General features: G+C 44.9%; 1 protein-coding gene and 1 long non-coding RNA gene across 7 annotated transcripts in view; one reads left to right on the plus strand and one right to left on the minus strand.

Moving 5' to 3' along the window:
- KIAA0319L (KIAA0319 like) overlaps positions 1–25,384 on the plus strand; it is a 49,188-nt gene that overhangs the window by 18,111 nt on the left and 5,693 nt on the right. For all 6 annotated transcript variants that reach the window (XM_032766803.2, XM_075060762.1, XM_032766802.2 and 3 more), the window contains exons 4-20: positions 5,818–6,112; positions 9,524–9,625; positions 11,419–11,516; positions 12,671–12,758; positions 13,455–13,547; positions 15,163–15,295; positions 16,408–16,636; positions 17,139–17,262; positions 17,506–17,638; positions 18,647–18,795; positions 20,133–20,284; positions 20,515–20,653; positions 21,547–21,706; positions 21,908–22,050; positions 22,902–23,024; positions 23,788–23,878; positions 24,960–25,051. In XM_032766803.2, the coding sequence (XP_032622694.1) occupies positions 5,818–6,112; positions 9,524–9,625; positions 11,419–11,516; positions 12,671–12,758; positions 13,455–13,547; positions 15,163–15,295; positions 16,408–16,636; positions 17,139–17,262; positions 17,506–17,638; positions 18,647–18,795; positions 20,133–20,284; positions 20,515–20,653; positions 21,547–21,706; positions 21,908–22,050; positions 22,902–23,024; positions 23,788–23,878; positions 24,960–25,051 (2,344 nt within the window). The remainder of the gene's footprint in view (positions 1–5,817; positions 6,113–9,523; positions 9,626–11,418; positions 11,517–12,670; positions 12,759–13,454; positions 13,548–15,162; positions 15,296–16,407; positions 16,637–17,138; positions 17,263–17,505; positions 17,639–18,646; positions 18,796–20,132; positions 20,285–20,514; positions 20,654–21,546; positions 21,707–21,907; positions 22,051–22,901; positions 23,025–23,787; positions 23,879–24,959; positions 25,052–25,384) is intronic.
- Positions 1–25,384, minus strand: part of LOC142045928 (uncharacterized) — a 76,468-nt gene that overhangs the window by 9,466 nt on the left and 41,618 nt on the right. The window lies entirely within an intron of this gene.

Consider the following 25,384-nt stretch of genomic DNA (forward strand, 5'->3'; position numbering starts at 1 on the left):
AGAACACTTAGAAGGCACTTCAGAAATGTGCTTTCAGTCTCCTTGCAGGGAGACGAGGCAGTAGTTTGACTCTGAATTGGGGTAGGATTTAATTTGATTTCATTAGCCCTTTGGCTCTTGGAAAAAAGATGACAGGCAGACTGCTTCCTGTCCCATATAATATGCACCATAAAAGTGAGAGGTAAGGAGGAGAGATGTTTGGTGGGTGTGAAGTACCCAGCAAAAGGTAGGGGAGTGCATGGGTGTTGGAGTCAGTTACCCATAATATATCTGGTTGATCCACAAAATAAAATAAGTAGCTTTCTGTAAGAAGATGGTTGAATTCTGGAGCAGTTCAGCGTATTACTCTACAGGTCTATCCATGACAAAATAGTATCTTCAGATCAGCTTTGCTCTGTAACTGATCTGAAATCGTAATTTTTGTTTTTAAGACTCATTCTTTCATACTTTGAAGCCCATAAGGGTTTGCATTAGCAGTGGATAAATGAGGATCATTTTGGCTTCTATTCCAAAAAAAAAATAGGAAGTCAGTACAGTATTTCCAGTTGTCAGAGCTAAACAGAAATAGACGTGTTTGAAATACTAGGTGCACTTTGTCATATGTGCAAAGAGTCTGATCATAGGCATTGAAGAGTCCGTAATAGGAGTGGTGTTGCAGAGTGAATCATGCATTAGGAAGCTACGTTGCTTGAATATCTCCTGTCATATTGCAAGGATGTGGGATTATTGCAATGGGTTCCTTTCTCCTGTAGTAACATTCTGGCTTTGGAAAATTAAGAGAATCTATTCCTCTCCAGCTATGCAAATCTTATGGTGCTAGGTAGTGCTGTGATTGATATCAGCCACCAGCTTGCAGAGCAGGATGTGGAGTGGAGCCAAAGGACACCACTGAGAATTCCAGAGCCAGGTGTGTGTGGAACAACATTGTGGTTTAACTTAGCATGTGCAAATGTTTGATCTTCCAGAACCTCATGCTACTTAAGAGTGACTCATGAGTTTCTTTGTTTTCTCTCTCTCCTGCAATATTGCAGTATTTCTGGTCTGCCTGAAACCTTTCCTTCATCTAGCATTTCATAAGAGATTGAGATTTAAACAGTGATCTCATTCTAACATTCTGTATGCACCTGACTTCTGGGGAGACTTCACTACAGCTGACCTTAAACTCTTCTTGCCTCTCTCAAGCCTTGTCTACACTGGCAAGTTTCTGTACGCACTGCCAAGCCACCTAGTGCGCAGGAACTGCGCAGTTGCAACACAATAAAAAAACACCCCTATAAAAGGCGTACAGCTTTCTGCGCCTGGGCTACAGTGCCGTGGTGCCAGTGTAGACACCCTTGTCGATTATAGCACTGCAATTGGCCTCCGGCAGGTGTCCCACAATGCCTGTTCAAACCGATGACCAGGGAGGCGAGAACTCTACTACCCTGCCCTCAGGTGACCAACCAGGAGCTCAATGCTGTAAATTCCTTGGGAATTTTGAAAGTCCCCTTCCTGTTTGCTCGGTGACACATACAGTGGTCTCAGCCCATCTTTCCAGGTGACCAGGCCTGGTCCACCGACCAGGTGATCTCCTGCTTGGAGCAGTGCTGAGCTGCTGGACCTCATCAGCATTTGGGGAGAGGAGGCTGTCCTGTCCCAGCTGCGCTCCCGTCATAGGAATTATGATACCTACAGACAGATGTTATGATGCATGACAGAAAGGGGCCATGACCAAGACACACTGCGGTGCAGGGTCAAAGTGAAGGAGCTGTGGAATGTCTACCACAAGGCCCAGGAGGCAAACCACTGCTCCAGTGCTATGCCCATGAGCTGCCAGTTCTACAAAGAGCTGGACGTGATACTTGGTGGCAACCCTACCTCCACTGCGAAGGCCACTGTGGATACTTTGGTGGCTCACGTGCCAGTTGAGAGTGGACCGAGCCAGGAGAGGAAATCTTGGACAAGGAAGGGGAGGGGAACCCAGAGGCAGAGGATGACTCGGAGGTCAGAGATACATGTAGCCAGGAGCTCTTCTCTACCCCAGAGGATGCTAGCCAGTGTCGGAGCTTGGCAAAGTGCAAACAGGAGAGAAGGCCCTGGTAAGTGGCTTTGATTTTTGGGAATCACTGAAGTGAGTTGTTGGGGGCCGGAGGGTTGCAGAAAGTAGACTTGTGTCTGTATGATGCGCGTACCTCCACATACCTAGTCTGAGCAGTGGAACAAGGTGTTGATTGACTCCCTCACTTCATGGGAATCTGCCAAAGATCTCCACAAAACTCTCGTGGAGATACTGGGCAATCCACTGCCACAGGTTCTTTGGCAGAGCTGCTTTGTTTCTTGCCCCATTAAGGGTAACTTTCACACCCGATCGTACCATCACTGGGAGAGGGACCATTGCTGCACACAGGCAAGTCGCATAAGGGCCAGGGCGGAAGCCGCAGTCTTGGAGAAGACCCTCCCTTGATTCCTTGCTCACTCTCAGCAGCGACCTATCTTCCATGATGAACACAGCCTGTGGAAAAAGTGGGGACAGTAATGATTATAAGGCCCCCCTACTGTGCTGGCTCTCCCCAAGAGCCATGTGCCCAGTGTACAGTACAGTCCTGGAACACTGATTTCCCCTGCCTCTGCAGTTACTCACCATTTTGAGGGTCTTGTGGCTCGTAAGCATGTCTAGGGTAAGCCAGTTAGTGACAGGTATGGGAATAATGGCTGTGTTTTAAATCACTGACTCAGTGGTCTGTGTGTTGCAAACAATACTGCTTCTGTAAAATGTTGCATTTTGGCTTCACAGGTATGACCTTGGAAGCCCAGCCTCCCTCTTTGTTGTTGCTGGCTGAATGGCTGCACAGAATTAGAAAGCAGCCACAAAGAACTAAAGAAGACTTTTTCTGCATGATGTCATGATGCGCTCCACGGATGAAAAACAAGAATTGAAGGAGTGGCGGGACAGCAAGAAGAGGGACCAAAAGGAGAATGTGGCGCACCAGAATGAAGCCACGGAGTGACTCTTAAAGATTATGGAACGCCAAGCGGACACATTCCAGGTGCCACTAGCACTGCAAACTGAGCAACTCCGTGCCCGCTGTCCCCTAAAGTTGCTATCACAAAACTCTTTCCCATGGATCCCCCAGACACCACCAACACACTTTTATCAACCTCCTGTCTTGAGTCTATACCCACTTCATTCCACTCCTGCCCCATCACAGTCCAGCCCTGTGGACTCCCAGTACCCACTGCACTCAACACCTATCCCTCTGCAGTTTAGCCCTGCTGAAGTACAGTACCCGCTGCACTGTACTCCAAAGGACAAGGTTGCATATGATATGTGGACATACAAAAATCTTCCAGGGACCCCACCTCCTAATGGGACCCTCCCTTCCTCCTGTCCCCCACAGTGCTGATGTGCTTTTGTTTCTCTCTGTGGTTTGTTTGTTTTTTTTTAATAAAATAATTATTTGGTTTGAAAGCAATCTTTATGGCATTAATTGAAAGAAAACAGAGCCCTGCAAAACAACAGACAATTTTCTTTAAACCTTCACAGTGCATTGTATGCACCCATCACAGTCACCTCCTAGCATTACAAGCACTGCACTCCCAAGCCTAGCAAAAAATATTAGTGGCTTTCAGCTTCAAATTGCCGCCTCAAGGCATCCTTGATCCTCGTGGCCCCACACTGCACCCCTCTAAAAGCTCTGGTCTCTGGCTGTTCAAATTCAGCTTCCAGGCAGTGAGCCTCAGTGGTCCAGTCCTGAGTGAAGCTTTCACCCATCCCTTCACAAATATTATGGAGCATACAGCATGTGGCCATATTCATAGATATGTTGTCATCGGCCTGGTCCAGCCTCCCGTAGAGGCAGTGCCAGCATGCCTTTAAACGGCCAAAAGCACACTCAATGATCATTCTGCATTTCCTCAGCCTATTGAACCGCTCCTTGCTGCTGTCATGGTTCTCTGTGTATGGCTTCATAAGCCACAGCATTAAGGGGTAGGCAGGGTCTTCCAGGATCACAGTGGGCATTTCGACTTCCTCTACGGTCCAGGAAGAAAGTCCCTGCTTGCAGCTTCCTGAACAGGCCAGTGTTCCGAAAGATGTGTGCGTCATGCACCTTTCCAGACCAGCCTGCATTAATGTCTGTGAAATGCCCACAGTGATCCACAAGTGCCTGGAGAACCATCAGAAATACCCCTTTTGATTAATGTACTAGGTGGTCTGATGCCAGAATTGGAATATGCGTGCCATCTGTCACACCACACGCACGCACAGTTAGGGAAGCCTATTTGTGCATGTTAACAGAAGCTCCGGCTGGTTATGTTCAGACTGTTAATGAGGACTGCTACAGAGTAGCATGTCCCCAAGATTTGCCTACTTCTTTAGTGCAAAGAGTCTATAGCTTCACCAAAGCATGAGAGCCCATTAACTGATAAAAAAAAAAGTGGAGAGAATCCTCCTATGCGCATAATAGTGCTTTACCCTTGTGTCTTCTGTCAGTGGAGCTGAAAGTACTTTAAACACATGAACAAATATAGTTCTTCACCCTTGCATTGAGGGAGAGGACACTGAGACAGAGCAGGTACAAGTGACCTACTCAACCCTGCAAGGAGAGAGCGTTTTGCAGAAGAGCCTGAACCACAAGGCCCAGCTTCCTCCCTGGTATTAGCATTGGCTGTCTGTTTCTGTGTGTATGTTCAAGGGCTTTGATTTTACCAGTGGTGGTAAAATGTGCTCTGTAGTCTAATCGAGCTACTAGGATGTGTGGCAATGGAGCATCCATTGCCCAGACTGAATGCCATTAGCATGGTATTAAAGTCATGAATGCTTTTCTTTGGTTTGACCTTTTGACCCAACTGTACCAGTAGAGTCAGTGATGGGGTAATTCAGTTACAAAACCAGTTCCAAATCAAAGATGGAGAAGTGCAGCATTTTAAGTGTTCAGCAGATATTATTGAAACAGCATTTGCTCAACAAAATACGCAATGCAGATGGACTCTACAGATAAATCCAGTTAAAGTTGAAATGTCCGGGCTACTAACCAGAGTGGAGCTAGGTGCTATAGAAGGAATTTCTGATGAAAGAAAGGAAATTCTTTTTGTCTGCTTTGATTATTTGTAATAAACTGACTCGTGCTGCATGGTATGCAGAGGAGGGATCTATACAAGCTTTCTGATCCCCTTCCCCAAATTGGTTTGTGCTGTGACATACACTCATAGAGCTGTTTGAGTGCCAGTCATTCAAGGCACGGGTTGTCTGTTTTCGGGGCAATCTAAAATCAATAACTCCCTGCTGCAGTGAGGGATTCTTAAATCAAAAAGATGCTGGTAGAATCCTCCTCCTTCATACCTGCCCACATCACAGCTTCAGAAATAGGAATAAGTGACCTGACAAATTACCAGCGGGAAATCTGGTTCCCTGCTTTAATGTCTTTGGCATACTCTACTGTCGCTCTGCTCATTTAAGTGTTGCAAGCACCCCAGCATCTTCTGTGGAGCCTGCTATAGCACCTGATATGCCACAATAGCTGATGTATTTAGATCTAAGGGGACTGAGCTGTATGCAGCTGAGCTGTTCTGGAGAAAGAGCCGGGATGTGTGGACGGGAGTGCAGGGGAAGCAAAAACAGATAGTAGTCATGTTGGAAGAAAGGAGAGGGAGCTGCAAAGCTTCCTATCAATAGGAGAATAGGTATGGGGGCTTCGTTCCTCCCTAATTTTAGGAGGAATGTGTGACTATCTTGTAGATATTTGATGCAGTGCAGAACTGAGGGGAATTTGGGGTCAGTTTGATTTTAAAAAGTAAATCAGCATCCAGTTTCAGACTGAGACATTCTCTTCTTTCCAGGCTCATGCAGGAATATCCACATCAGAACTCCCAGTGCTGGCTACGTTCTCCAGCCCCATAGCACAGGGTTTGACTGCCACTGCCAAAGCTGAGAAACTCAAGCAGTCAAACAACACTTCCGTCCAGCCTCTTTCCTTAGAGGAGATTCTCCCTACAATCAGTGCTCTGCAGGGGAAAAACACGATGAAGATGCAGACCGTTATCGCTATGCCCACTGGTGTTCCCACCAATGACAGCGGTACCACAGTCCAGACTATCCCTGCCACATCATCAAGCACCCCTACACCAGTGCCAGGTGAGTGTGTACTCCACAGCACCTTCCAGAACCAAAATATCCCACTGAGAGACTGATGAGACATTAAAGCACAGTAAACCCACCACCGTGGGACAGTACTTAAATACAGTTTCTCCAGGAGAGTATTGAGGGGGCCTCTTCCAACATGTATGTCGGTTGGGGCCTTTGGCCCATCCTGGGGGGCCTGGCATGGGGGCTGGGATGGGTCCTATCCCATAAACCAGGGGTCAGCAACCTTTCAGAGGTGGTGTGCTGAGTCTTCATTTATTCACTCTACTTTAAAGTTTTGTGTGCCAATAATACATTTTAACATTTTTAGAAGGTCTCTTTCTATAAGGCTATAACATATAACTAAACTATTGTATGTAAAATAAATAAGGTTTTTTAATATGTTTAAAAAGCTTCATTTAAAATTAAAATAAAATTCAGAGCCCTCCGGACCAGTGGCCAGGACCTGGGCAATGTAAGCGCCACTGAAGATCAGCTCACGTGCCACAGGCTGCCTGTCTCTGCCATTAACCATCCCGAGGGCTTCTGGTATAGGCCCATGACAGTCCCTGGCAGAGACCTTGAGGCTGTGGGATGGGATCCTGTATTTGGAATTGCAAATCTCTGTATGTCTAGTGAATCTGTTCTCCAAGTGCAGCTCAGAAGGAGTGATGATGTCTCCAGTACTGTAATGGGATTAGAGATCTGGCACCAGATGCAGTGGCATGAAACCTTGTTTCATCAACTTATCTACAGTACATTGCCCTCCACCAAGCTGAGTGAAAATCCTTCATTTTATTTTGTAAGGTGGTTGCCCATAATGGAGTATGACTCCCCCCCTCACCCCTTCCTGGAAATGTCAATGTATAGTTCAATCACACAGAAACAGTACACTTGGCCATTAGCCATGTCTCACTCTGCAGCAGAGTGTCATGTTTCTGTTCACACAGGTGTTCCTAATGGTGATCATTACAGAATGTGTAAAATAACAGAATAACCACAAACAACACTAGGATAAACCAAACTTCACTCACTAGCTTCTTCTATGAGAATCTGTGCATATACACAAGGCACTGTGTGTTGCTCACCTGGTATGACTAGCTGCAGTATAACACAATTCACTACATTCAGTTCTTGGAAAGACCGAAACTGAATTCTTGTAAATGCAGGGTATATTTTGCCCCTGAAAATGGAATAGATGGCTCAGTGGAAAGGAAATGCTATGTACTTCGACGCTTGGCAGAAAGCCAGTCGGCTATCTGAACTAACCAGTTTGCTAGTCTTTTTTTAATAAATTGCTCCCCCTGCTAGTGTTGGAATTTATATATTATTAAATGTCTTAAAAGTGACTTTCATAGGCAAACATTTGGCTAGCATTTCATTGCTCCTTTATGAAGTATAAAAAAGACCTGAAAAGTTATTTTCAAAAAAGGATTGGCGGTTTTATCTACTTGTTTTTTTTTTCTGTTAGAAATCCAGATCTCCTTTTCCTTTGGGACACCTTCTGTGTGCTTGGAGCACTAGTGGAATTATGACATTGCAAGAGGTTGAGTAATTGAGAGGGGAAGGAAGTTTTAATCACTTTTTTTTAGAACTTTTGTTCTGTTTTCTTTGGTTAACTATTTAACCAATAAACCGATGGGAGTTTAAATATTCAGCCTTCCTAACTTTTTAAAATAGCTCCTAGTGTACCTCTCTGAGATCCCAGTAAGGTCTTGGGGAAGAACAGACTTCTTCTTTTTCATAATGTTTTTTCTCACACCCCCCACCCCTCTGGATTTAAAAAAAAAAAAAAAGCGGGGAAAGCAAAAAATACTCTGGGAAAAGTATCTGTCTTTCAGGTCTTTGTACATAGTAAAGAACCAGAAACGGCCCCAAATCCCATTTTTCCCCTACCTTTATCAAGTCACCTTTAAGAACAAAATTACTCATCTCTTTTCATCTATCTATACATATAAAATGATGGGGTCTAAATTAGATGTTACCACTCAAGGAAGAGATCTTGGATTCATTGTGGATAGTTCTCTGAAAACATCCACTCAATGTGCAGCGGCAGTCAAAAAAGCAGACAATGTTGGGAATCATTATCTATCCCTTTTTTAAAAAGACAGAAAATATCATATTGCCTCTATATAAATCCATGGTATGCCCACATCTTGAATTCTGCATGCAGATGTGGTCACCCCATCTCAAAAAAGATATATTGAGATTGGAAAAGGTTTAGAAAAGGGAAACAAATATTATTAGGGGTATGGAATGGCTGCCATATGAGGAGTGATTAATAAGACTCTGACTTTTCAGTTTGGAAGAGGGATGACTAAGGGGGGATATGATAGAGATCTAAAAAATCACGACTAGTGTGGAGAAAGTAAATAAGGAAGTGTTATTTACTTCTCATAACACTCAAGATCACCAAATGAAATTAATAGGCAGCAAGTTTAAAACAAACAAAAGGAAGTATTTTTTCACACAATGCGCAGTCAACTTGTGGAACTCCTTGCCAGAGGATGTTGTGAAGACCAAGGCTATAACAGGGTTCAAAAAAGAACTAGACAAGTTCATGGAGGATAGGTCCATCAATAGCTACTAGCCAGGATGGGCAGGGATAGTGTCCCTAGCCTCTATTTGCCAGAAGCTGAGAATGGGCAACAGGGGATGAATCACTTGATGTTTACCTGTTCTGTTCATTCCCTCTGGGACACCTGGTGTTGGCCACCGTCGGAAGACAGAATACTGAGATAGATGGACCTTTGGTCTGATTCAGTAAGGCCATTTTTATGAATCAGTATTGGAAAGAAATGGATAAGGAATGCTACTGATCTCTTCCTGATTAGGAAATATGAGAAAAAATCAAAGTAAGTGGAACACCCTTCTATTTAGGATTAGAACAGCATGAAAGCGGAAGGTATGCAGCTTGTTTTAGAAAAGCTGATAGCCTCCAAGAAGCTTTTATTTTTCAGCTAAGAATACGTTGAATTCTTCATATATTTGTAAAGATCTGAAATTGCAGTTTCGTAAAAGCAGCCCTTGTCTTCCCCCTTCCATACAAGAGCAGCTGGGTTCTTTCCTGAAAACCTATCTGCTGAGTCTTTCTCATCCCTGCCAGACCAGGTTGAATAGAGGCCTCTATACAGGGCAAGAGGGTTTCATTTCAGCTCTTCAGAAACGCAGAAGAAGTTACACAGCCTCTCCAAAGAGAGAGAGAAGTAACTGAATAATTCTAGGCTTCCCTCACAGTTGTGAAATCCCGTTAGTGTTTTTGCATTCAGTACTAGACAGAAACTCAAAACGGCACTGAGTGATGGGATGTTGGCAAAATACAGCCATTTTGTAGCTGGCTTTTATTCCACAAGCTCAGCAGTTTTGTCTGTATGTAATTTTTTCGCTGTTCCTTTTAACACTGTAATTCTCCCTCCCTCACAGTTACGAAGGAGCTGGTAGTTTCCGCAGGAAACAATGTCCAAGTGACCCTGCCAAAAAATGAAGTTCAGTTAAATGCATTTGTCCTTCCTGAACCACCAACAGGTAAGACTTCATTGGGAGCTCTAAATGTGTGGGATGATGAAGTGACAAACAAGAGATAAGTCCCTTGTTATATAGGGAAAATCTTGAAAGTCTCTCGCATCCAAATGTAGTCCTTCTCTCCAGTTCACATGGCAGTATGCTCTGGGTCAGAAATGAGGAGCTGAATGCAGCATGTTCTCCTGAGACTTGTTTTTGCTCAGCAAAAATGAGGACATTCTTCTTTCTCATGAATGCGTGACAACCTCTCAGAGAAGACCATTGTTTTAAAGAACTGTTGTGCAGGCTAAGAAAACCGGGTTTCAGATTAATATTTTTCCCCTTCGAACGACAACATGGTTGTAAACTTTTGCTGTTTGACACACACATATGCCTGTCACAATTTTCTCTTGTATCCATACAGACTTAGGCACAAGAAGGAGCAAATAGCTGAGCTGAACCTTAGGAGTAATTCAGTGACGTGACAGGGTTTGTTATTTATGAGAAGGCAAGATGACATGTCTCATTTTCAGCTTAAGATCTGATGTACTGGTCAGGAATTTTTAATACAGGTCAGCAGTTTACCCCGTGGGCAGTGAAGATATTTTACTTGTCTGGACTGAATTTTTGTTGTCCTGGGCTGTGAAACTGTAGGCCTTCCCCTAGCTGACTGCTGACATATTACAGAAAACTCTTGAAAACCATTAATCCAGAGAGTATTTTGCTGTTCACTGGGATGGAAGTTTGAATGGAAATGGAATCTTGCTTTCTTCAGAACTCATTCTCCACTATACTGAATTCCTAAGTCTCTGAGGACATAACTTTTACAGAACTCTGCTGTGACATTGCATTACAGTGTTTGCGAACAGATAAGAGACTTGCTCCTTGAACTCTGCTGTTCTTGTTTATTTTCCCCACCTGAAATACAAACATCCTTTGTCCTAATAATAATGCTTTGTGCATACATATTGTGCTTCAGCTGAGAGTCTGAAAGTTCTAACGAAAGGTGATGAAGTTTCATCTCCATTTTATAGGGGAGTTAGCTGAGGCACAGAAAAATACAATTTGACCATGGTCTCCCAGTGAGTCCTTTGACCTAACCATTAGACCTTGCTGCTTCCTATAAGAGCAAGGGGCAAGAAATATAAGCACTGCAAATGTATAGTCCCCAGAGAGATCAGGTTTGGGAGCGGTTATAACTTCAAAGTTTTCCATGAGGAGTTAGTGGGTCTTCAATGCCAGCTGATGACATGTGCAATTAGGAATTGTACCAGTTTGTAGCAACTGACTACTGATTTGCTAGATGAGGCTTTGGCTTTTGGGGATTGCTACACTGAGAAGGGGGAAACTGAGAAACCAAAAAGCTGGAGAGTCTGTTCAGTTGTGTGTTGAACCTAAGAAATGCAAATTCTTCAGAGCTTGCTTGTGATATGCTCATGTCTAGCCCTACCCACAATGACCACAGGGAACCTGGAAGCAGAAATAGAGGGGGACTTTGTGTGACATGTGAAATGGAAAATGTTTCTTGTTTGATGCAAAGGGTCAACTTTTCAGACAGGTGCCTACAAGATTTGAGAGCAATAAGTCTCTCTTCTTCCCTAGTACTCTGGAGTTGTGATTGTTCTAAACCTCCTTAACCCCTTAAAAAGGTGTGAGGTATCGCTAGCTCCCAGAATGAGTGTGGTGGTGAAGTGCAGACCAGCACTTCCCCATCGTGCAGCAGCAGCAGGGGCTGATGGGAATCTGAGCACCTGCTCGTCTCTATTTTCTTAAATGCTCTTTTAATGGTGTGGTCTCTTAAATTCTCCTTTCTTTAGGAACCAGCTACACTTATGACTGGCGGCTGATTACTCACCCAAAAGACTCCAGTGGAGAGATGGAAGGCAAACACTCCCAGATCCTCAAGTTATCTAAGGTGAAGCTCTGACTGCTTAGCATCCTGCTGTGTGTCATGCAGGGTGACTCTCTAGCAGAGAAGGCAGAGACCTTGTCTGCCACCAAGGACTTGCATGCTATTTCAGAATGAATAGGAAATTGCATGACAGACAGGCTGCGGGTGTTTCAGCCAGACTTTTAGATAAATGTTTTATAAAGAGCTGAATGTAGTGCAGTAAAACCTGTGATAAAGAATGGACAGACTTACGAGCCTCAGTGCTGTCTACGAGCAGCATGTAAAACCCTAAAATGTCAGCTAAGAATAAAATTCAAGAGAACGCCTTGATTGCTTTTCCCCTGAAGCTGGTCTGTGGTTAGATTATTTTTAAAGGTCCTTTTTACACACTCCCTCATCTTGCGAGGATTTGGGGTGCTGCACAGTTGTTATTAATGACACTAGCTCCCTGGCCTTTGCTTTTAAGGTGTTTTTATAGCAGATTGAAAAGATCGTTCTTTTCCACAGAGATGTGGGGAATTTTTAACAATAGGGTTGGTTTAAGCAGTGCGTGAAAATGTAACACTACTTTTACTGCTCCAACATTGCACTCAGAAAGACCAGAGCTTTAGCCATAGCAGCATGCAGGGTCCCTCTCCCTCCCTCAGCCCCATAGTTGCCATCCAGCATATAGCCTCAGCATTCAACTGTCTCTTCTCCACACACACATGCAATTCCAGACTTCTGGGGGTTTAGAGAAGTGAAGGGACCCTTGGCTGAGCCGTATTATGGGCAAAATCCATTTGTCCATGAAGGCTAAGTGGAAGAGATCTTCTCTGTGAACTTTTTCTCTCCTCTTAAACAGGCCCTGGGTTTTGGCCAGGAGACCTGAACTGAGCTCTGTAATGCCTCTTCTGTTGGCCATCAGGTGTTGCTAGAAAATCTAGCCTGGCTGACAGCCCTGTATCATCTGTAGCAATGGGAAATATCAGCCTTTTAATTTATGATGGAGTTGCTGAGACGAAAGATGCCTCAGGTTGCCTTGGAGTAGAAATCCTCTGCCTCACATGTATGGACCAGAACAGACTTTCCTCTGCTTACAGTGTATCAGGATGCAAGATGATAGTCTGACCTCTTAAAGGCTCCTCACAGATTGTCACTTCCTTGAAATTGTGTAACTTCTTCCATTTCCTTTCCAGCTCACCGTTGGTCTGTATGAATTCAAAGTGATAGTTGATGGGGGAAAAGCACATGGGGAAGGTTACGTGAATGTGACAGTTAACCCAAGTAAGTTCAGTGGCTGGATTGTGTCCCTACAGGTTTAATTCAGCAGCTGTATCATGGTATTTTGTTTGCTGGTCTTGGTTTCGCTTAATATAGTAAGAAGTGTGTGTGTGTGTGTGTGAGAGAGAGAGAAATTACTTTCTGAAATGAAAAATAACCTTCTGTATACTTAGCTATGCTATACTGAGTGCAAACCTATTGAAAACACAACATAATCTGAATGCCTGATGCTCTAAAGGTGACAGTGACAAGACAGTATCATCATCCCTATGTGAGCACTGGCTTGGTGTTATAGTCTGCTTGTTCCCTTCTTTACTTTAAAACCCTCCACCTGTAGCACACCACCTCAGGTTGATGTGTAACTAATTGGATAGAGCAGTGTCCAGTCCCAAGGAAAATCAGGGTTGGGAGCTGTAATCATTGCAGGATTGTTATCGGTAATCTAGGGGAGTGACCATGTCTCACAACTGTACTTTGGACCTCTCTTCTCTTGGTCTTTCTGAGGCTGGACCACAGAGGCAATTCTATTCGCAGACTGAGTGGATTGGACATGGGGTTGCAGAGTGGAAGGGAATGTGCTGCATGTATTACTTTAGCAACCTCTAGTGGACAATCTGAACAGTTTTGCAGAGTTCCTTGTCTTATGTATGTACCATTGATCTGCCTGTAAACATTGTCACAGCGCTGTTGTTGTTGCAGAGCCTCGTGTGAATCAGCCTCCTGTGGCTATTGTGTCACCACAATCCCAAGAGATTTCACTGCCAACCACTTCTACTGTCATCGATGGCAGCCGTGAGTACCCTAATCATGTGTAATCCAGCGAGCTGAGGCTGCCTGTCCACCCTGGCAATGATCAGACTGTGTGTCACATTAAAATGGAATAGATGTGATCCTTTGTGCCACATTTCTGTAGAAAAAACCAGTTCATAACCTGGGGACTTGGATAACTCATCCTATTTATTTTTTAGGCTTTCCCTATAATTCCTGTTAGCTTGTGGCAAGGACAGCACAGCTACTGGTCTTTATTGCCAATTTCTCTCTCCATTCTGTACACACCAGCTTAAATACAAGGTTCCCCTCCTGGAGGCACATGCCCCGATATGTGCCCTGAAACAGGAAGACTCAGAAGAGTTACAGCCCAACTAGATTTGCTGGTTTCGACTAAAGTACAAAGAATCAAATGAGTCTCTTCAAAATTGGTGGCCTTGTGTGTTAAGCTGCAAGCGTGTTAATTAACCAGCATAAGATCTATTGATTTTTTTGTTGTTGTCGTTGTTGAAGCTCTGCCAAGCTTTCCTTTTAAACTTGTTGAGTTTTGTCTCATTGTCTGCCCAAAACCAGTATCTTTTTCCTGGGAAAAGTGGGATGTGTGTGTCTGCAAAAACACTGTATGGCAGGGGTGGGCAAACTTTTTGGGCTGAGGCTCACATCTGGATGGGGAAATTGTATGCAGGGCCAGGGCAGGGGGTTGGGGTGCGGGAGGGAGTACGGAGTATGGGAGGGGGTCCAGTCTGCAGGAATGGGCTTAGGGTAAGGGATTGGGGCAGAGGAGGGGTGCGGGTGTATGAGGGGACTCAGGGAATGGGATTGGGGTGCAGGAGGGGCTCAGGGCAGGGGTGCAGGAGGGTTGTGAACTGCAGGAGAGAACTCAGGGCAGGGGGTTGGGGTGCAGGAGGGGTGCGGGGTGTATGAGGGTGCTCAGGGCAGGGAGTTGGGGTGCAGACTGCAGGCAGCAGGCTTAGGGCAGGGAGTTGGGAGACAGGGCGCAGGCAGGGTTCGGGCACTGGCCTGGCACCGCTTACCTAAAGCGGCTCTGGGGTGTCAACGGTGCGCACCAGGGCCAGGGAAGGCTGCTTGCATGCCTGCCTGGCCCCAGCCCTACGCCCCTCAAGGAAGTGCTGCAGCCCCTGGGGGAGGGCGGGGCGGAGGGCTGCGCATGGGCTGCCCTTGCTGAGCCTCCTGGTACCTCCCCTGAAGCTCCCATTGGCTGCAGTTCCCTGTTCCCAGCCAATGGAAGCTGTGGGGAGGGGGGGTGCCTGGAGTTAAGGGCAAGTCACGGAGCCCTCTGCATCCCCCCCCACACCGCCCAGGAGCCACAGGGAAATGGTGCCAGCCACTTCTGAGAGTGGCATGGGGCCTGTGGCGCCATGGGGGGCAATCCCATGGGCCAGATCCAAAGCCCTGAGGGGCCGGATCTGGCTTGTGGGACGTAGTTTGCCCACTTCTGGTGTACGGCATACACAATTTGACCAAACCAGCATAATAGAGGGAGATATCTGCAGCTAGGGACTGGGATAAGAAGCTCCACTCTCCAAACTTATGTGTAAAGAACAAATTAAAACTCTTTATTTGAAATGTGGCTTCATAAAACCAGATTCCTAACGCAAATTCTTTTTAATTGAATTAGAAAGCACTGATGATTATAAAATTGTCAGTTTCCATTGGGAAGAATTGAAGGGGCCACTACGGGAGGAGAAGGTATCGACTGACACTGCCATATTGAAACTGACCAACTTAGTACCTGGGAATTACACGTTCAGGTAAATTTTGCATATAGCAGTTCATTAGTCTAGGTTCCGTGTGAATCTCTCTAGTTTATTCCTGATTACATCAGTCTGGGGTGCAAAAGATAGCAGAACAAATCCTATTTTGTGGTCTCTTGCTCCAGGAACTTTCTGGTCAGTTACTAATAGAGGTTTATACTATGTTTCACTTGAGTAAAGATTAAAAAATAACTGGCTGACTTTTTTTTTAAAACTTTGTAGAATCAATATAAGATAATGGCAGAAAAAGGATAATTTAGTATAACAGAGCTACTAAAATGTCTTTTAAAATACCAAAAATAGTTTATTCTACATTTAGGAGGAAATTGAGAGTTTAAATATTCTACTCTCTATATGCAATGTGTTCACCACCAGTGAAATTGTTTTTAGAATTAAGTATTTATACAAATCTCTGGATAGCTGCATAGCATTTGAGTTTATTTTAACATCTGTTTGGAAAAAGGAGGGTATATTTATTTCCTCTGATCTGTAATTTTCTGTGATGTCCGTGCTAAACACAGCAGTGGATCAGATTAATTAAATGACACATGCTATAACTCATGCACACATGATCAGAACAATACCTTTTATATACAGCAGTGTAATGTGTTACCTGGTACAAACTAGGGTTGGAGGTTTAGTAGAAGACTGTCCCACTTTGTGCCTTTTTTCTGCTTAAGAAGGAATGCTGTCACCACAGGATTAATGATGGGGTGTAATGACAGATACCTGAAATGAACTTTCTGTCAGGAGCTCTGGATTTTCTTTACAATGGGTGTGACTTTAACAGGGAGTTGGAGAAATCTTGTTTCATGGGGATTTCTTTGCATTTGTAACTACCTGATAGACATTAGGAAGGGGGTGGATTTGGTTGTGGAATGCCTTGCTCTGCCCTTACAACTACACGTTTTTTTGATGCACATTTTGCAAGTACACAGTTGACTTAAACTGTGGTTACTTCCCCTCCCTCCAAGGGCAAACACTTCAATCCCATACCAAGGAATTCTAGATTTCTAGACCCTCAGTTAAATCCAGACTGTTTCATCCCTTTGCATTTGAGCTCTTCTCTCATAGCCCTAACCTTTCCGTTTTTCCTTTTTGGTCTTTAGCCTAACAGTTGTGGATTCAGATGGTGCCAGCAACTCTACCACTGCCAGCTTGACTGTGAATAAAGAAGTGGATTATCCTCCAGTGGCAAATGCAGGCCCAAACCAAGTGATCACGCTTCCCCAAAACTCTATCACCTTGTACGGGAACCAGAGCACTGATGATCATAGCATTGTCAGCTACGAATGGTTACTCAGCCCCAGTAGCAAAGGAAAGGTGATGGAGATGCAGGTAAGTGGAGGTTTCCCACTAATACCCTACATGATGCTTATCGATTGTGCTGTGGTGATTGCTATAGCCATTTAAAGGTCTGGTTTGTATGCAGAAATGTCTCTCATAATCTGTGTAAGCCTGTGTGTTGGTTAAATATTAATAGATGTTTAAACCTACATACTCATTTTAAGATCATGTCAGGTTTGGTGATTGAACAAACAGCCAAGTTTAGCCTTAATCAAGTCTTCCCTGTTTCCTCTTGGTATGTCGCTCCACTACTCTCCCATCGTGCTCCAAGGAGTTGAGGTTATGTTCACTTACAAGTTGGACACTACATATCCTTGGACTCTACATCTCTGTTTGTTTGTTTGCCATGCATACCTATGGTCCCATATATGTGATTAATAATAATAAGCAGCCAGTTTCTACCCAGGATAGTTAGTACTGGTTCTGGCCCTTCATATCTCTGATCCCTTCAGTGTAAAGAGTCGTCATAATGCATTAACTTGTTTTCTCAAAGGGTGTGAGGACACCAATATTACAGCTCTCTGCAATGCAAGAAGGTGATTACACCTATCAGCTAACAGTGACTGATTCTGCAGGCCAGCAGTCCACCGCTGAGGTCACGGTGATAGTGCAGCCTGGTAAGTTCCCTTTATTACTAAGCAGTGCTGTTGCTAACTCTCACCTCTACCGACATACTTCTGATTTGACTGTGCTGCACTTTCTCCTTTGTAAGATGGGGATAATACTATCTGTCCAGCTAGCTTGTCTGAGGCTTCTATTCAACTGCGTATTTATGGGAAAACAATCCTAAACTTTGCCTCACAGAACAAGCAGCATGTTTAATTCCATCTCCTCTTTTGTTGTTCACAATCCTTTTCCAGAGAATAATAAGCCCCCCAAAGCAGATGCTGGCCCAGATAAAGAACTCACCCTTCCTGTGGACAGCACCACTCTAGATGGCAGCAAGAGCTCAGACGACCAGAAAATAGTCTCCTTCCTGTGGGAGAAAACACGGTCGGTATCACATCCTAGATCCTTCTGTTGGGAGTAGCTATGCCTTTAAACGTTAGTTTAAAAAAAAAAAAATAGCAGGGTCAAAATCTTGGTCCCATTGAATTCAGTGGGAGTTTTGCCAGTAACTACAATGGAACCAGGATTTGGCTATTAATTGGGGGAGAGCCCCAGTATAGGCCTTGCTGGAGCCCTAAGCCTAAGTAACATACGAACCAAAGGACTCCAGCAAGGCTTGCGCCCAGTTTTGTTTAAGCGTTGGAAATATCCTGGCCTGAGCATTAAACTCTTTAAGCCCGATTCTCATTTATACTACCGTTCTGGTAGTGCAAAGGGACCTCACCCACTTCGAAAAGCCCCTTTACACTGACAGTATAAACGAGAAGCTGGGATAACAAGTTCCTTTTTATTTTAAACGGGGTCCTCTTGCAACACAGGCGTGAGCGAAGATAACACTTCTGCTCCTGCAGCCCTCTGAATTCTGATCATTGTGTCAGGCTTCCCCTCAGAGGCGTTGCAATTCAGGGCAAAGCTATGGACAACTTTTAAATGTAACTTTTGGTTTTGCATTAGCCCAACAATGCAAGCTGTGTGCTACTGTAAAAAGTTTCTGCTGTAAAAAGAGCTGTAATTGCTATAATATTTTCACTGTTTACTCATTGTGCAATTACCATGAAGCTGTTTTGTTTCTAGCAGTCATCTGCATTCAGTAAATACTAATAAAGCACTTTTGGCCTAGGGGGTGTTTGGCACAACTTTTAATTTGCACTAGACCCCCAGAGACTCTGCAGAATATACTGTATGTAGGATTTACCCATTTTAGTGTCTTATTGCCTGAGTTTGGAAGAAATACATTTTCTTTATATGCTCGGGTATCTTGTCTCCTTCTGAGGAGCAGGGATATTACCTGCTGACTACTCTTACTGTTATTAGTTTAACTCCCCTGTTCATTGGTAGGAGACCCCATCCCAGGTCCATGGGCACAGACTAATGCTCTTTTGTTTTGGCTAGGGGCCTGGATGGTGTAAAACTGGAGAATGCCAACAGCAGCATTGCTACTGTAACTGGGCTTGAGGTTGGAACGTATGAATTCACACTGACTGTCAAAGATGAAAGGAGCTTGCAAAGCCAGAGTTCAGTTAATGTCATTGTCAAAGAAGGTGTGTCCAGTTGTACTCAAAAGTGAACTGTAACATCAGAAGAAAGACCTGTGCAATCACTGAGAGCAGTCAGTGCAGACCACTGCCCAGTGTGCAGCTGTGCTAAAAAAAAGAAAAGGCAAAGAAAGTGCCTAAGGAACAGGATGGAGAATAATACAGGAAGTGTTCTAATGTTATTATACAAAGCAGCAGTTTGCCCTCACCTGGCATACTGTAGGCAGCACTAGTTACCCCATGTCAGAAAGGATATTGGAGTTGGAGAAGATTCAGAGAAGGGCAAGAACTTTTTTTGTTCTGTTTGTACAGCACCTAGCACAGTGGAGTCCTGGTCCATCTTAGGCATTATGATAATACAAATAAATAAAAATAATGAGAAGAAGAAAAGCTAGGGGGCTTGGAAAACTCTCATTTGAAGAGAGATTGAAAAACATGGGAGTGTTTAGTTTAGAGAGGACTATAAGGGGAGCCTATAAAATAATGAATGGCCTAGAGAAAGGGAGACCGTGAACTTCCTGTTCTCCCTGTCTCCAATACAAGAATGAGGGGACTTCAACTGAAATGAAAAGGACTCAAATTCAAGCCTGTTAAAATGTTTTTTTCACACAAGGCATAATGAGACTGGAATTCATTGGCACAGGATGTCATTGAGGCCAAAAACTTAGTAAGAGCCAAAGAAGGATTTATACAGATAACAAGAATATCCCATTACAATAGTTAATGCTATAATGAGAGGTTTGGAAGGGTAATGAAATCTCACGCTTGGTCTTAAGCCAGTCTCTACCTGTTAGAGGTTAGGATGAGACCTTTATGGGGCAGATTGTCATCTGCCTACTGGGAGGTTTCCAGCACCTTCCTCGTAAGCATCTGGTGCTGGCACCTGTCTGAGACAGAATACTGCGCTAGATGAACCATTGGTCTGATCCAGTCTGGTAACTCCTGTTCCTGTAAATCAGTATCAGTTTCTCTTGCTACTACTTAACAGAATTCACTTTCGCAAGACATCATATCTGGTTCAGAATTTGGCCAGGACCTTGAGCTTAACACTTATTCTTACAAAAATTGCCATGGGATCATTAATGTGAGCATAGTTGGGAACTCCTGTGTGTCATGTGAGCAGCACAGTGCCTCCTCCCAGCACCATACTGGGGTACAGATTCAGTTGTGACTGAAGGAAGAACAAACTGCGCTGAATCCCATAGTATCTGGATGGACCCCCATTTAAGCCTGGGTCCCGCCAAACCCTGCAAGATAATGGATGCCTGGATTACAGCACAGTTCCCGGTGCCACATTTAAGTTCTAACAAATTCTTGTAACAATTTTTCATCTACTTGTTTAGAGATGAACAAGCCACCAGTGGCAAAGATTGCTGGGAATGTTGTCGTCACCCTGCCTACAAACACAGCAGCCTTGGATGGGTCCAAATCCTGGGATGATAAGGGAATTGTCAGCTACCTGTGGACCCGGGACGAGGGGAGTCCTGCGGCTGGGGTGAGTGCTGCAAACATGGTCTCTGTAATGGGAATATGCAGCATTGCACAGATATGGAAGATGTAGTGAGGTTTAACTAGACTCTTTGGCAAATAGCTCCTGGGAGAGTATAACATTGGTTCCTGCACACTGATTGCTGTGTGGCGTGATGCAGCTCAGTATGTTGTATAGGAGTCAAATCTGCAGCGACCTTGTTTGTTTCTTAATATTAGTTTTGTTCAAATTTCCAGGAGGTGTTAAATAATTCAGACCACCACCCTGTACTTTTCCTCTCCAACCTGGTGGAGGGGACATACACTTTCCATCTGAAAGTGACAGATGCCAAAGGAGAGAGTGATACAGATAGGACCACTGTGGAAGTCAAAGCTGGTGAGTCCTCTTGTTCTCTGCACCATGGAGATTCTTTCTAAACTGGAGTATCCTGCCATGAATGCACCTTTCCTGGCAATGGCAAAAGCTGGTTGCAATACCCAGGATCTTAGTAACAGTGAAGGATTCTCTTTGTAAATTGTGTTTAGTTACTTTGTACTCTGATGCATGCTCTGAAATGACAGAATTGGCTGCAGGAAAGTTGTGTGTCTGTGTTTTGGAATGTGCCAAAATCCATCAAGAGCAGGAAAAGTCTTAACATAAAGTTAGACGGAGCTGATTAAATTATGTGGAACATTATGCCTGATGAACAGTAGACTCTGGACAAGCTATTTCAACTCAGTCTCTAGTCTGTTGATCTATAAAGTGTAACACGTAAAGTGTAGCTTTCGGGCGTAGATAATGTGCTACTACTTTGAGGGGCTTTCAGATGAAAAGTGATATAGCAGTGCAGACTGTACTGATGCCATATACCCAGTTGAATGACATGGGTTGTCTTTTTTAAAAATAAACTCGTATATCCTGGTGAGCTGAGAAGTTGTATTCAATTACTTTCTGTAACGTACTGGACATCTGATGGAAAATTCACTGGTCTTCTATGCTCAGGGAAAGTACAAGTGTCATAAATTATGGGAGGGAAACAATTATGGTTTCCTATAGTCTTTAAAGATGTTGGTCCATTCTCCATGTGGAGATCCCCACTGCAAAGAGCCTTACTACCTGCCGTTGTGTCTAAAGATCATGTCATCTCTATGATCTCCTCGCTATTAAACGCTGCACTTTGTGTCCCAAATAAGTGTTCTAGGGAGGTACTGAAAATTAAGATTTTTCACCCACGCTGTCATTTGGAAGCCCGTAAGGATCTGCATGCACTTGTTCTGTGTTCTGCCTAGATCCAAGGAAAAACAATCTTGTGGAGATGATACTGGATGTTAATGTCAGCCAGCTGACGGAAAGGCAGAAGGGTATGTTAATCCGTCAGATAGGCGTTCTGCTGGGCGTCCTGGACTCGGACATTACTGTACAAAAGATCCAGCCGTACACAGAGCAGAGGTAGGCACGATGGAGGGGGCTGCCCGAGGGGTACTAAAGCAACATCTATTTTCCAGTGGGAATCAGAATGGATAATGATGGCATGCTGAGATGCTGCTTAAATGTCTGTTTACTCTCTCTTTCTAGAATGTAGTGATGACCAGTTGACATGTAATTGTGGCCAGATTCTCTTGGTAACGTTTTCTCGTGTTTGCTTTGCAGCACAAAGATGGTGTTCTTTGTGCAGAACCAACCACCCCATCAGATCTTCAAAGGGCATGATGTAGCATGGACGCTCAAAAGTGAACTCCGGAAACAGCAGTCGGACTTCCTCATCTTCCGAGCATTAGAAATTAATACAGTCAGTAAGTAGGAGTAATGGTGAAAGGAGCTAATACCTGTTCCTTTCCCTTTACAGATGCTTGTGGGACCAGGGGGCCTGATACGGGTTGTTACCCCCTCTATCACTTCTCCCCCAAGAAAATATTCTAGGTCTAGTGCCAATAGTAAATCAGTGTACCCACTGGGCAGTGAGGGTTATGTCCCGCCCCCACACACACACCTGTGTCTGCTCCACAAAGCCTATTGCAGTTCTCAGCTTGAGAGCCTGGCTCTTTAGCTGAAATTTGTAGACACTTGTGCTTTTAGATCTGGAGCTGCCAGGGTCAGTCCCCAGTGTTGGCCAAGAGCGTGATCCTCACAAATGTGTCCCCATTCCTACTCCAGATAAGCTGTGCTGGGAACCTGCCACTTCCCTTTTGTCCTGTTTATGGGAGAGCACTGCAGCACCACAGGGCAGCTTTGTTCTCTGCTTAAGGTGCTTGAAAAAGAAGACACGCTTGGCATCCATCTCAGCTAAAGCCACCTAGGAAGAGGGTTAATTATCCTTAACTTTCTCAGTGGGTCTGGAGCAGCTCAGACACAGCTGATCTGTTTGCAGCTCTAGCTGTCTGATCTAGAGAGAAGTTTAGCTCAGTTTTCTTAAGAAATGAAAACCAGAAATGAGAAATGAGGTTGGTTTCACAGACCGGTGAGAAAAGGAAAAAATACTTACTGGGTGAGTGGATTCAAGTTTGATCCCCATGGGGTTGGGCAGCTCAGGAACTTTGTTATATTCACCCTTTTTTTCCCTTTTGTGCTATTCCAGTTCTAAATCATGTGCTGTCTGTTGCTTAAGTCTCAATCTAACCTCACTCTCAGCCATTCCTGTCCACAGCATGCCAGCTGAATTGCTCCGAGCATGGGCACTGCGACTCCTTCACCAAGCGCTGCATCTGTGACCCATTCTGGATGGAGAACTTCATCAAAGTGCAGATGGGGGAGGGCGAGAGTAACTGTGGTATGTGCTATCTGGGGTGGGGGGTGATCTCCTTTCTTGCAGAGGGCTGTGTGGAAGGAGTGGAGTGCTCCTTGTTAACAGATGCATGAAGCCCCTGGCCGTACTGAAGAGCAGTTGTCTGCCAGCGTAATTCAGCTGTGTTTTTCTTAACATCCAGTTACCTGGATTTGGGGCCCAGTGCCATTAATGGCAAAACTCTCATTGATTTTAAGGGGAGCAGAAGCAGAGTCCTTATCCGGGTCAGTGAATATTTGGTAAGGAAACTGATCTCCAGAGCCCTCAGATGATAAACTCTGATGAGAAGGGTTGAGTCAATTTCAGCATACGGCTAGCACCCCGGTCCTTTCCCTGGCTCACACAGCAAAGTGGACTCGCTGCCCATGCTTCGGCCTCCATTAAAGGAAGTCTAATGCTCTCCTTTTGTGTGATTATGCTACAGAAGCAGAATTCAGTGTTAAACCAAACTGATGTGCCCCTGCCATGGAGGACTAACTTTTTACATAGTGTGAGAAGTGTCTTGCAAGTGGCATGGGCAACAGAGACACGAGCAAAGAGAGTGACTGGAAAATCAGCTCTGAAATTGTAGGCTCCCTAGAGAAGTGAGCACTAGAGCTGGCAATAGGATGCTGGTCTCCTGAATGCTATTAAGTGATGAGGCTCCTTTTTGTTATGATTGACCTGCTACAGGAGGGTCACCTAAAATCCCAGCCAAGAACTGTGTGAGATGCTAAGTTGTGTATCTCTTGGGTTTTTGTGGTTACAGAATGGAGTGTGCTGTATGTGATCATTGCGTCTTTTGTCATTGTCGTTGCCTTTGGAATCTTATCCTGGACTGTGGTCTGCTGTTGCAAGAGGTAATAACCTGAGCCCTTCAACCAGGGGTCTCAAACTCAGTTTACCTTAGGGCCAGTGCCAGTCCTCATATCCTCCCAGCCAGCCAATAATGTCACTCTGCCCCCCTCCCTGCTCCTGCCTAAGGCCCTGGGAGGGAGTTTGACTGGGGGAGGAGGTCTGGGCGGGGGGGATTGGGGTGCAGGCTCTGGGAGGGAGTTTGGGTGCAGAAGGGGTGAGAGATTGGGCTCTGGGAGGGAGTTTGGGTAGGAGAAGGGGTGGGGTTGCAGGCTCTGGGAGGAATGAGGGGGGAGGGGTGCAGGCTCTGGGATGGGGGAGGAGGTGGCGCTTACCTGGGGCTCCAAGGCGGGACAGGACGGGGGACCTCCTCGTGCTGCTGCCCCCAGGCACTGCCCCCACAGCTTCCCATTGGCTGCAGGGGCGCTCGGGGTGGGAGCAGCATGCGGAGGCACAGCCCCGCCCCACCCCAGGGCTGTAGGGAGGGGCCGGCAGACACATGGAGCTCAGCTGTGCTACTGGGGCCCCTGGCCATTTTAAATCACCTGGGGGGGAGCTCCCAGGTGCAGCAGGTGGGGCCAAGGGAGAGACATGGCCCCAAAACTGCTGGAGCCATTGGGGAGGTTCGCTGGCCACAGGTGGCCAGTGGGCCGTGAGTTTGAGACCCCTGCCTTAAACCCTCATCTCTAATACTTTAATACGTGTAGCTGCCTCCTGAAACCGAGGTCATGCAAACAGATAGTCTAAGCAGGTCACTTTACATAGGCTCTGTTATTCCCATATCTAAAAGTGTGTCATTTGTTGCCACTTTAGAAAGAATGGAGTGTGAACAATGGTGTAATGAGGGGAGAGTAGGGTGGAGGGATACAGGTGAAACATAAAGGTCCTAGAACTCTAAGTTCAATTTGGATGCAAGATTTTGATTTATAATAAAATTGTGCGCCCAAAGTAACTTTTTTAATATAGTGTCCTCTCCTATGGATAAAACTGGAAACAAGTTACACAGCTCTTATGTTTAGATCTTTTTCCTGTCTGGGTTTGTCTAAATATGAATTTCAGACTAACTTTTTTCCTCTTCCCCTCCAGGCGAAAAGGAAAACCCAAAAGGAAAAGCAAATACAAGATTTTGGATGCCACAGATCAGGAGAGTCTGGAGTTAAAACCAAACCTCAAAGCAGGTAAAACATGAGAGAAGATCTTAACGCTTGCAGAATTCTGACACAGGAAATCCCGCTCCTGCAGCTGTAAAATTGCAGTGTGAATCTAGCATGGTATTGAATGATGATGACGAGGCTAAGAAGGTCTAGGCTCTTGCTTCATATCTAAAACCTGGTCACTTAGTTAAAGCATCAAAACCTCTTTGGTCTAGAAGGGAGGCTGGAGACTGCCTAAGAATAGTCTCTGTTCTGGTATTTCCAGCTTCTGTCACATTAGAAAAAGCACATGAACAGCCACTTCTGGTATTGTGGTACTTCCAGTTCTGAACCCAGCCAGATCCAAGCAGTGAAGAG

Source organism: Chelonoidis abingdonii, chromosome 25 (genome assembly GCF_003597395.2).
Source record: "Chelonoidis abingdonii isolate Lonesome George chromosome 25, CheloAbing_2.0, whole genome shotgun sequence".
Taxonomy (NCBI): Eukaryota; Metazoa; Chordata; order Testudines; family Testudinidae; genus Chelonoidis; species Chelonoidis abingdonii.